The sequence below is a fragment of the Otolemur garnettii genome, unplaced genomic scaffold (assembly GCF_000181295.1).
Source record: "Otolemur garnettii isolate 467f Iridium unplaced genomic scaffold, OtoGar3 scaffold00084, whole genome shotgun sequence".
Classification (NCBI taxonomy): Eukaryota; Metazoa; Chordata; class Mammalia; order Primates; family Galagidae; genus Otolemur; species Otolemur garnettii.
The window spans coordinates 8,330,234-8,344,044 of NW_003852479.1; the positions used below are offsets into that span (position 1 = coordinate 8,330,234).

At 46.8% G+C, this 13,811-nt stretch overlaps 1 protein-coding gene across 2 annotated transcripts in view; it reads right to left on the reverse strand.

The window, feature by feature from the left end:
- Window positions 1-2,674: 2,674 nt before the first annotated feature.
- TNIK (TRAF2 and NCK interacting kinase) overlaps window positions 2,675-13,811 on the reverse strand; it is a 354,942-nt gene continuing 343,805 nt past the window's right edge. The window contains exons 29-33 of one of the 2 annotated variants that reach the window (XM_003794663.2): window positions 10,416-10,516; window positions 8,216-8,365; window positions 6,417-6,576; window positions 6,040-6,179; window positions 2,675-4,093 (exon numbers count right to left, since the gene is read on the reverse strand). In XM_003794663.2, the coding sequence (XP_003794711.1) occupies window positions 4,010-4,093; window positions 6,040-6,179; window positions 6,417-6,576; window positions 8,216-8,365; window positions 10,416-10,516 (635 nt within the window). In that variant the 3' untranslated portion in view covers window positions 2,675-4,009. The remainder of the gene's footprint in view (window positions 4,094-6,039; window positions 6,180-6,416; window positions 6,577-8,215; window positions 8,366-10,415; window positions 10,517-13,811) is intronic. The other variant, XM_003794666.2, reaches the window with a different exon arrangement.

Genomic DNA, 13,811 nt, shown 5'->3' on the forward strand with positions numbered 1-13,811 from the left:
TTGGTTAGATTTAAACATTTGAGGAATGAACTAAAAGGCATTAATAATTTACAGAAACTGTTAAGAGGTTCAGAAAATAATAGCAGAGATTTTGGAATGTAAGGAGCACAGTAGGGCCATTTGGAGCTGTCGTTAGCAGGCAGTGGATTTTTTCACATTTTTCTGCAGGAGGTTGAAATTAAAGTTTGATTGATAACTGTATCTTCTTTCATAAAAATAACGTAGCACATCTGACAATCTCAAGCAGCACAAACGTGACCACCATGCCTGTCGGAGCAGACTTCCCAAGACAGCACAGACTGGAGACACAAGAGCGCGTCCACATTCCAAGAACAAAGGCGACGGGGGCAGCACACGTAATAGTAGGGACCGTGGTTTTTTAAACATCAAGGAACGAGGGACTCAAGCTGCCTCCTTTTCTGGCTCCAGCCTGAATTTCATGCCTTTCTAATAATCTGTGGGGGAGGGAGCAGAGACACCACTTTCCAGCTAGTCACAAGAGCAGACAGAAACACTGTTAGTCGGGCTAACCAACAGGAGTTAAGACGTTTCAAAAACATGTGTTCTTGGTGTGAGGCCTGTTGGGGTTCACCTCAGAAAACAGTGTCGGGGTGTCATGAAAATGGGGTTTATCTACACCTTAACCTGCCCTGCTGAGCGAATGACAGTTTAGGTTTTCTTGAAGCACTTTTAGAAGTCTCTGAGAAAAATGAGAACTCCCTGAACAGAACCATCAGATTTTCCGTGGGACTCAGAGCAGCTGTCCTTGCTGGTGCTGTCTGCTGTGACAATGGTCTGGCTGGAATGGCAGTGAGGAGACTCATTGTTTGAAGACACCTTACAGGTCACCCATTCTTGCCACACACTGGATGGAACAGTCCATGCTACAGATCCTGGGCTGGTCCCCAGGGTGACGTCACCTGCCACATCCCTGATCAAGACTGCGGTGTGGACAGGCTAGGCGGGTTTGCTGGATGGTGATCACCTGAGGGCAGTGGGGACCGAAAGATCCAGTGGCCTCACTTGGGGGGAGGGCGCAATCTCTCTAGCTTTTCATTGTAGAAAAATAAAATGAGCCAATTGCTAGGACCAAAATCACCTGTGAAATGATAAAAACTAAAGATACTTTTATTGAGATGCTGTACAAATGGACAAAAAGTAACACTCTTCCCTCAAAAAAAAAAAGGGAATTAAAGCAAACCAAAAAGTTGGAATTGTCTGAGCTACAAGGCCATCACTGTGATGTACTTTACACAAGCCAGGCTTCCTCAGTCAGGGCTAGGTCTGCCCTGCTGGAAAAAAATGTATTTTTAAAGATTAAAGTGTCAAGGAATTCTTTTTGCAGTTTTTTTTTTGTCTGGGGCTGGGTTTGAACCCACTACCTCTAGCACATGAGGCCGGCACCCTACTCCTTGAGCCACAGACACTGCCCATGGAATTCTTAAAATACATTTTAAGAACCACAGATTTGTGGGGGACTCTGTTAAATTTGGTTTTGCCTGGTACTTAGTGTAAAATATTTGTACAAAAATATAAGAGGCGTGACTTGGTGTGTGATGACTGTGTTATTGTTGTGGGCAGCAGAGAAGCTCGTGTTCCTGTCACTGTACAGACTATAAACCAGGCTGCAGTAATATTGTTTTCTTATGGTTTCTCATGTCAATGAATCTAGATTTTAAAAAATACATTCACAAACTACCTTATGTTTAAACACAACGATTCCCTTTTATTTCTTAACTGTACCCCCAATCCCACAATAAAAAAATCATTTAAAGCTGTGTGTTTGGACTTATCACTTAGAAATAAAAACAAAACAAAACATGAAAACAAAGATCAGTTTGCAACATAACTTAAAGAAGCTCTGGTTTAAAATACCACAGCAGCAATATAAAGAGCTGGTGGCAATCACATTCGGGGCTCAAACCCAGATCAATGTACTTGGTCCGTGTCGGCATCCAATCACAGTAGTTGCTAAATTCAATCCAAAAAGTTATTGGTGAATTTGTTGCATTGAATTTGTGAAGAAAGTGTTGTTCAGCAGCGGAACCATAGCAATAAAAATGAGAACGGGAGGATTTCATTGCTTTCGAGAGCTAGAGGGACCATCGTGAGGACATCTTGGTGGTCACCGGAAGGTGACCCTCAGTAACATTCTGGGTGCTGCCTGCTTAAAATTAGTGCAAATGCCAACCCCCTTCCAGGAGGGCAGAGTCATCTACTCCAGAAACCAGAATACCCCCTTCTCTTCCCGCCTTGCCCAAACTATCAGATGGGAATGGCCCCGTCTTCCTAGTGGGCATTTCGTTCTCATTAATAGTACATCAGCTGCTCGTGTATTTAGGCAAAATCAGTAGGATCACAGATTGTTTTTTGATCTGATTATAGTCATTATTTTCTCCAGAACTAAGCCACATCAGTTTTTGTCATTAAATTTCTCCCTGCCCCCCAATATTTTTAAGAATAATAATTTGGTCAACTACTGTTTTGTTTTAAAAACATTATGCACCTGAGATTGCCAGTTGAGCTCTCTATATGTCTCCTGGAGGTAACACTGCTGTGATGAACAGTGAAACAAAAACAAACAAAACGAGGTAGGTTAAAACAGGAAGCACAACACCTCGGACCACAGGCGGCATGCTTGTAGCTTTGGAAAAAAATCCCAGTCAGTCACATGAAAGTTCAAATCATTCGAGTAAGAGTTTATAAGGACACAAGTCAACCTGAACTAAATACATACATAGTTCTACACAAATGCTGTTTACTGTATGTTGGGTAATTTGGAGGAAGGTAAAGTGACCAGGGTTCTCAGAATTTTGGCCAAAGTCTTGCGTTAAGTTCTTCAGGATCTGAACCAGAGATGGGTGCTGCTGTGTCCAAGGCAGGTGTGGGAGCCTGGTCCCTTCTCTCACCCACCCGGGAAGAACACAGGCAGCTCAGAAACATGTATTATCAATTTTTTTTCAGTCACAGTTTTCATCTTGAGAAAGTGGCACCCTCCGTCTGGAGAGAGCTGGGAGTGTCTGGAGCCTGGATGTCACCCAGCTCCCCAAGTTCCCAGAAAGAGCCCAGCAAAGTCTCAGTCCTCAGGAAGCCCGGGGTGGGGGTGGGGGGCTCTGTGCACTCAGACATGGGACACGCACGCTGTCTCTGTCTGACCCACCTGCCTTCCCGCCTTTTGCCCTGATCTGCCGCCCAGCAGCTGAGGGAAATTGCATCACAAAGTCCCTCGATCTGGACTGACCCACTGGCGGCTCTGCTGTCCCCTGCACAGTCCATCCTGCAAAGGGCCATATTAACACACGGCCCGTCAGACTCCTCAGGTGGTAGTTGGGATTATTAGACTAAGGCTAGTAGTTTAGCCATGTAAAAGCTATTTCCCCAAAGAGGGGAAACCAGTATTCTTCTTCTCTTTTAAAAATTCATTAGCCAGTTGCCATCAAAAAGCAACCTTCTGGGTTGGTGAAGGCAAGAGAACTCTTAAATTACCCACTTGCAGCGTGGCCTTCAGTGTGGGGAGGAAGGTACATTTACTGTGCTGTCTCTGACCCCTGGATGTTGGGGATTTTACAACACACGGTACACTTAAAGCTAGCAGGCAGACAGAACCCAAAAAAGACTCATGTCTCCGGACACATTCTCTCCCCATTCTTACAGAGTAAAGGGGTAAAGAAAAAAGGTAAAAAAAACCCAAACCCACTACAACACAGCTTAACCATAGAAGCACACAATGCTTATTTCCATCCCTAACCCGAAGGACCCATGGTCCAGCTCTGTCCACAGACCAGGTAGCACTCTGGGACCTCCTAGACAGTCCAGCCGTCTCTCTCTGCTTCTCAGCTGGGCTGCAACATAGAGGCTGGGCTGTGTTGGGAGGGAGGAGGGGGAAAGGGGACGCAGGACGCTCGACCAGGCCTTCCGATCCTGCCTCTAGGCTGGCATGTGTCCACGTGAGTTATGTTCGTTTAAATTAGAAACAGCGCCATGAAGATAAGTGCCAAGTGCTCTTCTGTTACCAGTTCATCATGGAATTTCTGTTGAGGGTCATGAAAAACACTTGGCTACTTCCTCCAGATCGCACGGATGCAAAAAACACCTGTTTGAAATTAAAAAGAAGTTAGTTCAACTGCAAGGCTCTCTCCCCGCTTTTCTTCAACTGTCCATCCACTTCTCTCACATGTCCTATCCTTGCCATGTGTCAGCTCTTAGCATTCGGCGGCTGGTGCTAGCAAAGTGCCTCCTGCTGTGATCCGTCCTGCGCACACGCCCACCTCTACCATCATGGTCACTCACTGTGGTCTTGGCCTCTGGGTGTCCCTCTGGGGTTTACATTGTGAAAGGGAGTTTCTCACTAAGGGAACATGCTAGATTTCTGGCCCAGGAACCTTTGCTAGTGTCTACAGGCACAGAGGTCCCCTTCCTTCTCCCACAAGTGACAAGAAAGTGGACTTCAGGGCAGAAGAGAATCCTTTCAAGTTCCCAGAACCAAGGGGAATTCTGACTAGTATAGAACTTTAGTTTTCACTTTTTAAAATTTAAGATTTTTTTTAATGATTGTGGTCAGATAGGGTAATGTGTGTAATGCCCGTGTAATCGGGCATTTCAAAGGTAAATGCAGCTTCTCTGTGGATCCAGGCCAAAGGAGATGACAGCATTAATAAGTAGAACCATAGCCCATTAGGTCTTGAGTTTGTCAAATCATTTTATCAAACTGCTGAGAGAAGTGAGCACAATTTGGGTTGCTGCCCACAGGAAGGGAATGTAAAGGAACTGCTGCCCTCAGGAAATAACACTTTGGTTCTGAGGCTCACGCTTTAGTGTGAAGTCTCTGCCGCATCACTGCCACAACTCCTCGGGAGCTCTGTGAAAGTGCTTGTCATGGAGCTAATGCTGTGTGTGGAAGTGAAGCCACACTTAGGCTGATGGGTCAGAACAGGGGCACAGAGAGGGAGATGGGCTGCTTCTGTCTCTAGGGCATGTGCCCTGCACTCCAAACCTGTCCCCTGACTCAGGCTGGTCTCAGCCCACTCCTGAGGTGTGGGCACCATCTGGGCCAGGCTGCAGGGTGGGTGTCCTTGCCCAGATTACTCCTGTGATCCCAGTGGGTTCAGGAGCTTGACTGGCCTAAGCCTGTTTTCTGGCATACTCTTCCACCCTAGAAGCAGCAACCCAGTCTACTGTTTACCCAGACCACACTGGGCCAGCCAACCAGCCAGGGTCTAGTATAGGAAACATCCCCAGGCCGGCCTTTGGGGCAGTGGGTTGGGCGAGGAGGTCACAGCAGCTGAGCCGCCACCTCTCTCCTACAGGAGCTTGTGTCTGGGCTCTGAGGACAGCGTTTCTGTGCTGGCCACAGTCACGGAGGACGAGTCACAGCTGCAGGCAGCCCAGCTGCTGCCCCTGGGCTCCCTCTACCAGGAGGGCGTCCAGAGGCAGTGCTGCCGCAGGACACCCTGTGCGGGACCGAGCATGCCAGACGGACACAGCAATTCACTGGAGAATAGTCTCCTAGGACATTTCAGAAGAAACATGGCTGGAATGACACAGGACATGGCACTATTGAGTTTGTGATTGTGTGTTCCTTAAGGAATGGGTGACATTTTGAAAAAGCTTATACTGCTACATGGCAAATGTTTCACATTTACAGGTGAATATAAGGTGGTGGGTTAAGTCTCGAAAGTGAATGTGAGTTTGTGAGAAGTCTACAAGTAGAAGTATAAAGTGGGCGCTGGGAGGTGATGAGAGACGGGCCTGCTGCCCTCAGAATCAGCAGAATTGGGCACCTGCCCAGTCATAAGGCCTGCAGGCCACAAAAATCACCAAGAGTTTACAAGAAATTTCTAGATGTTTTTGTATCTTTTTGATATGTGAATAATATAATCTTGAATGTTCACATGATCAAACCAAATAATGCCATTTCAAGAGAGTATTAACTTTAACACAAGAGGTGATTCAAATCAGTATAAAGGAAAATGAAGGTTTCACAGGTACCTGGTGGTCTCTTAAAATGCAAACACAATGCAAACGCTGAAACGGATTTACCTTATCATTTCTTTCACATAGAAACTTTAACCTTTGAGCTCGCTTATGCATAAATACTCCATCCAAATGTCCTGTTTCCACTGACCGGATCTCAATAGCTTTCTCGCCCCAGCCCATTATCTGATTGGAATGAATGTAGGCTGTCAAAAGGAATTTCCAAAACTGCATTAAAAACATTAGATGGGCAATAACTCATAGCATCTGTTCACATCTTAATCACAAAAATGACAAACGATTGAGATAAACAGACAAAGCAAGTCTTACAAGAGTTATTCACAGACACTTTTTGTGGAATCAAATGGTGGTTTCACATTTCTTGGTTTTTGTTTCATTTGGGGGGTGTAACTGCTGAGGGGGATAAGGAATGGGCAACCTACCCACAGACGTGGGCATTTCTCCCCACTGGAGCACCACGTCCTTGGTGATCCGGCCGTAGGTGCTCACGTACACACCCTCGTCCTCATAGCACACCAGCATCTCCATGCCGTCCGTTTTAGGGAGGATGACGATGGCATGAGGGGTGATGTTGCCCTGAATCTAGACGACAGAGGGAGGCTGGGCGTTATGCTTCTGAACAAGACAACACCTAGGCTGCTCATCTCTGAGAGACGCAAAAGAGGCGTTTTTGTTGTGTTTTTCATTTTCGCCGTAAAGGCTGAAATTTGCTTTAATGTGCTTTGTTTAATTTAACCACTGACTTGTCAAATGCCCTGGTAAACACATGCTTGGTCACTAGATTAAGAATTGTCTCATCTGCTCCCACAGCAGCAGCATCAGTGGAGCACCAGATGTCAGCCACCAGCTGCCTGCAGGTGCCCCTTCTAGACCTGGGTGTCGGCGGGGGGACCCCTCACAGAGCTGCCTGGCATTGGGTGGTGGATTTGGGATCTGACCACAGGTCTTGCTGTCACTGAAATTCATGTGTTTTGCATGAGAGCCACTATTTCTGGAAAGGATGAGGATGGTGCAGGCTGGCTGCATCGAAGGAGGTCACCCAACGTGGGCAGAAAGGGACCCCCCAATAGTTAAGGAGTATATACATCAAACACAAGTTGTTAACAGAACATCTAAACTGATGGTCCATTTAGGAAAATACTTAGAATTACTGCTCACTTTAAAAAATTACATTATTAAAGTAAGAGCAAACCAGTTTGTTCTGGAAACAGAGATGAGCTGCTGCTGTCCCCCTCAACCCTGGCTGAGAGAGTCACGGCAGCTGGATACTGGCTTGAGAGGGTTGAGGACAAGGACAGTGGCACCCTGGTCACCCCACTGGGAACACAGGCTGGGAGTCCTTGTGTGCACGAGGTACAGGTGTGATGCAGTATTGAACAACTGTGTGTGTGTGTGAGAGAGAGAGAAATATGCTAAACAACTTTTTGGGGCTATTATGCTTCTTAAGCTCAAATTCCCAAAATACTAGTCAGCAAAAGATCAGACCTCAGGCTTTCCTAGTAGCTTTTACTGAGTGTTTGTTCTTGGGATCACATCAGGACACACGGCTCAGATGCTCAGCGCCTCCCTCTTTTTTGGGCGGTATGTCAGAACAGTGACACAGATGTCACACTGCCAGGAAGAACTACAATTTTCAGGGCCCTGGGCCAGATGTGACACTGACAACAGCCCTCTGGGACAGGTCTTTTCACCCTACCTTCCAGCTGTGGGAGCTGAGGGCCACAAGGTGCCTGATGTGCCCATCACTTCATGGTGCTCACTGGAGCCAGGGAGGGGATGCCAGTGTCTGGCTCCACCACCCTACACCCCACATGCCCAAGGGAGGAACTAAATATAGCAGGAAAAGGATGGTTTCTAAGAAATTGGTATCTTACCACTGGCTTTCTCCTACATAAAATGAACCAATCCCTTTTTAAAAAGTCATACATTGTACAAAATTTATGCCTTGAAGGAAAAAATATCATATGCATTTTAATGTAAAGTCCAGAGACAACACGTAAATGTCAAATTCTATCATATGTTACTCAGTTTTACAAAGCCCTGAAAATTAGTTATATCTACACATTTTAGTTGTTAAAAGCATTCTATTTAATGAAGGTCAGACGTGCACCTGCTTTACCGATGAGTAAAGTCTGTGGCCTCCACTCAACACGCGGACACAGGTCTCCTGCCACACGCAGGCCACCTGCACAGAGGCCCTACAGATGGTGCCCAGACTTACATGAGATGGTATATAGATGTCGTAGGAGTTTCCTGAATCAACATCGATCACATGGAAACCAGTGTGTGAGCCGAAAATGACCTTCAGTCTCTGCCCCTCTTCCACGGTGAGGTCGACCAGCAGAGGCTTGTGCTGGAGGTCTGCAAAGGACTGTAAAGCCAGCCCGTTAGTGCCTCGGCACCGAGGGGTTGTTGAACCACTTTTCCCTACAGTTACCATCTGAAGAAGTCACTTTTTGACTTTACTAAATTGAAGTAGTAGGGAATCTCTCTCTCAAGTTTAGGTCCATTCCTGTCCTGACTCTAGGAGGAAGGGTCCAGCCCCTGTCTAATCCTTTCTCTGCCCCTTGTCCTGGGAACAAAGAGATAAGCTCTCAATTGTCAAGTCTGGTGATTGGGTACTGTGTTTATTTCTGGCCTTTGACCTCTGGAGAAGGCCTGGTCACTTCTCTGGTCCTTCCTCTGCCAGGTGGTTGCAAAGCCCCCACACACTGGCTGCTCTTTCAGGGCAGGGTAGGACAGGGTAGCAAGGGAAGCTCTGGATTTGATTTTCCTCTAGTGACTGTGTGGGCATCAGAGCAGCACTTTCTCTAAACTTCGCACTGAGAACTTAGACTTGGACTCAGCGCTAGTGGAGATGATAGTTTGAGTTTAGTAGCAGAAAACCCCAGGACAAAGGGCTTGCATCGATGATTGAGCTTAACTACTAATAGAAAGCATGAAAAGCCTTCCAGCCAAGTCTGCCCAAGTTCTGTGTGTCCGGATCTGGGCCCAAGTCCTACTAACAGCTCAGTGCTCCCTGCATTTTCCTTCCATCATTTAATCACAGCCCCCTTCCTGGGCCTGGAAACCTTGGGCACTCGCCCACCTGTCAGCCTCCTGGCTCCATCTTTTGCTCACACACTTCTCAGAGCATGGGAGGCCCACACACATCTATCCTGCCTCAGGAGAAGCCTCCAGCTCCTGGCAGGCCAGTGTCCTTCTGGTCTCTGCCTTTTCCCTTCCCTCTTCCCAGGCCCAGGTGTGCTGACCTAGCAGGATGCAACCTCCACACTCTGGCCGGTAAACTAACAGCAGCAACTTCACAGCCAGCGTGAGACCTTGATCAAAAAGGTTTTGCAGAGGGAGGTTTTGGCTTCTGAGAGTCATCCCCTCCGAGCTCTCACTGACCTAATTAATACATTCCAAATCTTTCTTTCTGTGAAGTAGGGCTGGGGAGGGGAGCCCATTTCCAGGGATGAATCTGCCTCCCACAAACATCATAGTCAGGTCCCCTGCCCTGAGGATGGATAGGGGTGGCAACTGGGACTCCGAGGGGACCTGTGTGATGCCCCCAGGGCAGCGTCTGCCCTCACATGGTGGCCCGTGGCAGGACAAAACAAAGAGCCAAAGGGAGGTAGTGGTCATCTGATAGAAAATGTGAGAGCCAATGAGCTACAGAGAAGGAGATGGACAGCGGCAGAGAGAGAAGACAGGAGATAAGGCCACGTCAGGAGTGGGCGCAGCAGGGTGGGAGCTCTGCCCTTCTTGGTATTGGTGGTCAGCTTCCATGAGCTGGGGCCCAGGGCACCAGTGTATCCCACCCCTCTCTGCTTCACGAGGGACAGCCTAGCCCTTGGGGGCACTCACTCAGACAAGGTGAGAAATGAAAAGCAACGAAAACAGAGAGCACAGAGAAACTGAGAGGCCAGCCATGCCTGTGGCCAGCAGTGGGCACGAGAGCAGCAGCTGAGTGTAGGGCTCTGTCCAGAGACTCACGAGGCTGACAGGATCTGGAGCCAGCTCAGCCTGAGCCCGCACTGCTGCCTGGGCTGACCAAGTAGTGCTCTGACTGGAAGCCATTCCATACTAACTCCTGAAGATGACAACTCACAGGCCTCAAGTGGAGGAGGGCAGACCCACATTTAATCTGACTAATTTTATAGCATTTTTGTTTAACATTAATAAAGTTTTTCTGCACATTGACATGTTACCTTACGGTTTATCTGTCACTAGACTATGCACACCGTACCCACCAGAACGTGTTTAGACACTCAGTCCTTACCTTTGGAATAATACACCCAACAGTACTGAGTACCTATAATTTTAAAACAGGTTTGTGATGGCAAGTTGATATCAGTTTACACAGAAAACAGACCATGTTACTAATTCCTAGAAACTAAGAAATTAAACAAAAGCCAATTTTAAGTAACCTTGCTTACCTTAAATGCCATAAACTTATGATATGGTTTAGGAGCCCAGGCATAGATCTCCACAGCGTTCTTCAAGGCAATCACCAAGAACTTGATCCTTTCATATTTAACTGTAATATAAAAATATGAATTAAAAGTACATCAATTTATTCAGGTTTTGTGTATTAACATATGCATAAGCTAGAATATTAAAAAAATACATGTATAAAACCATAATTAAGGGTTGAGCTCCTAGAATGGGATTCCTTTCATGAACAGATTTCAGTCCCTGTAGTGAACCTGTTTGCAGAGTACATGGGACCTTTTGCTGCTTTGCAGAGTACATGGGCCTTTTGCTGCTTTGCAGAGTACATGGGACCTTTTGCTGCTTTGCAGAGTACATGGGGCCTTTTGCTGCTTTGCAGAGTACATGGGGCCTTTTGCTTTGTATTGAAGCCTTTTTTTTTGGCCAGGGCTGGGTTTGGCCTCACCACCCTTGGCATATAGGGCCAGCGCCCTACTCCTTGAGCCACAGGCACTGCCCAGAAGACTCTTCTTTATCTGAAGACATAATTACTTAGTATAGCTGCTAACCACTAGGTCTAGATGTGGATTTTAATTGCAACAAGAATCTGCATAATTTCCTCTGTGTTAACCTGCCCAGCTTTTATGTTGACCCACACGTAAGTAGCGGAGAGTTGGGATGGAGAGATGGGTGAAGGGTCAGTGACGGGTAGAGATAAAGGCTGCTGTTCACTTATGTATGTTCAGATTCCAATTATTCCTGGATCATCACATTTAATTCTTTATTTTGGTAAAACACATCCTTGTTAGTTTCCTGAGATGTGGCATGTGGAAAATATGTTTTCTGAGACCTGTGTGCCCCCAAATGTTTTTATTCTCACTCAAAACTGATGGATGGCTTGCTGCTATGATGTTCAGTTTCATGTGTCAACTTGCCCAGACCACAGGGCACGCAGACATTTGGTCACACATTATTCTGGGCATGACTTTGGGTGAGTATAACTTCTGAACCAGTAGACGAAGTGAAGCAGACGCCTCCCAGGTGTGGGTGAGCCCCTCCAGATGTGAGCTGGATATCCATTCAAGTGAAGATCTGAGTGAAACAAAAAGGTGAGTCCTCCTGCCTGTCTGAACTTGGGCATTAGTCTTTTCTGGCCATCAGACAGAAAAAGGCTCTCCCAGTCTCCAGACTGCACTGTCCATCAGTGTTGGGCCTTGGCCTGTGGGCTTGGGCAGGACCTGCCCCACTGGATCCCTGGGTCTCCAGACTACACCATCCATCAGTGCTGGGCCTTGGGCCTGTGGGCTTGGGCAGGACCTGCACAACTGGCTCCCCAGGTCTCCAGATTGCACTGTCCATCAGTGCTGGGCCTTGGGCAGGACCTGCAGCATCAGCTCACCTGGTCTCCAGACTGCACTGTTCATCGGTGCTAGGCCTCCAGGCTGTGGGCTTGGGCAGGACCTGCACTACCAGCTCTCCCGGATCTCCAGCAGATATTGTGACTTCTCAGTCTCTGATCATGTGAGCTAATTCCTTATAATAAATCCTTTTTATAAATAACTTACAAAAGTATATGCCTCTTATTGGTTATCCTTCCCTAGAGAACCCTAACACAGGATTATAAAATACTAGTAGGGAATAAATTTGCCTTACAGTGTTGAAGGCCTTGTGCCACTGCCTTCCCAGCTCCCAGCACGGCAGCTAGGAAGCTTTAGACCACTCTGATTTGGGTCTATCACATGTAAACATCATTTATGGACTTATTTATGTGGAAGCGTTCAGGAGAATTTCATTTCCTGGGTGCTGCAATGCCATTCTGATAAGCTCTGCTGTGCAGCCACTCTCCCTCCCTGTACTGAGACGCAGCAGACCCTCCCAACCAGCACTGAGGCCGGCAGCTCCAGAAACTCCTGCATTCTTTCTTTAACACTTTGCTCCCCCTCCATTCCTTATTTTCTAAAGTTCAGACTTAGATTTTGAACCACTTGAACTGATCTTTTCATTATTAAATATTTCTTCTCTTTCCCCTTTTCCTTTGGTTCTGCTTTTCAGGAGACTTCCTTATCTTTATCTTCTAACACTTCAATTACATTTTCTATTCTTACCAATATGTTTTAGTTTCAAAAATTTTTTTCTTGGTTTATGAATGATCTCCCCTACCTTGCTGCACCCACCTTAAAAAAATAGCCCTATTATTCTTTTATAGAGATTTTTTTTTCTAATCTCTATAATTAAATAGTTTCTGCCTTCCTTTCTTTTTAAATTTTCCTCTAGTTCATGTTACCCTTGTTTCTTCCAGTGTTCTTTATTTATCCCTCTCTGTCTCCCCTTTATATCTGGAGGGGGGGTTCTCCACTCACTGGTACAGCTGGGCCCATCACTGCTACTTCACTACAAGCTGGGTAGGCAGCAGGCTTCCCACGGCATTTTGGATGTGTGTGAAAAGGCCTGCATACCTTTCTTCTGGCTGTTCAGTTTCTCTAAAGACAGATCTTTTAGCTTCTTCCTTGGAAGTACAATCACAGCTGCCACAACTGCAGGAGCTAAACAGGAAGGGGAGGTGTGCACATGTGTCTGTGTGTGAGAATGTGCACGCTATGTGTGTGTAAGTGTATTTGTGTGCATACGTGTGTATAAGTGTGCACATGTGTGTATATGCAGTGGGTCTATGTGTATATGTGATGTGTCCTGTGTATGTGTGTGTGCTATGTTTGTATATGTCTATGTGTATTTGTGTGCATAGGTGTGTATAAGTGTGCACATGTATGTGTGTATGTGCAGTGGGTCTATGTGTATATGTGATGTGTCTTGTGTATGTGTGTGTGCTATGTTTGTATATGTCTATGTGTATTTGTGTGCGTATGTATAAGTGTGTGCATGTGTATATGTGTGTATGTGCATGTGTGGTACGCGTATATGTGCGTGTCTGTGTCCGCACAGGTCTTCCCACCAACGAACTGGATCTTTGGCTGTAGAGGGGGAGGGTTGTGGCCCCCTACCCCGGGCAGAGAGCAGGTTTGGGAGGTCTTGCTCATCAACATTCTAGTAATTCCCATTTTCAGTCCCACCTTGCACCTCCCACTTCACCTTGGCTCCCCTTGGGCCTAAATCCTGGGCCTTCTCATGCCTTGTAGAGTGACAGCAGTGATCCTGGCAGTCCCCTCACTGCAGAGTGAGAGCTCAGTGACCACAGTGATCCTGGCAGTCCCCTCCCTGCAGAGTTGGAGCTGAGTGACCACAGTGATCCTGGAAGTCCCCTCACTACAGAGTTGGAGCTGAGTGATTGCAGTGATCCTGGCAGTCCCCTAATTACAGAGTTAGAGCTGAGTGACCACAGTGATCCTGGAAGTCCCTTCAGTGCAGAGTTGGAGCTGAGTGACCACAGTGATCCTGGAAGTCCC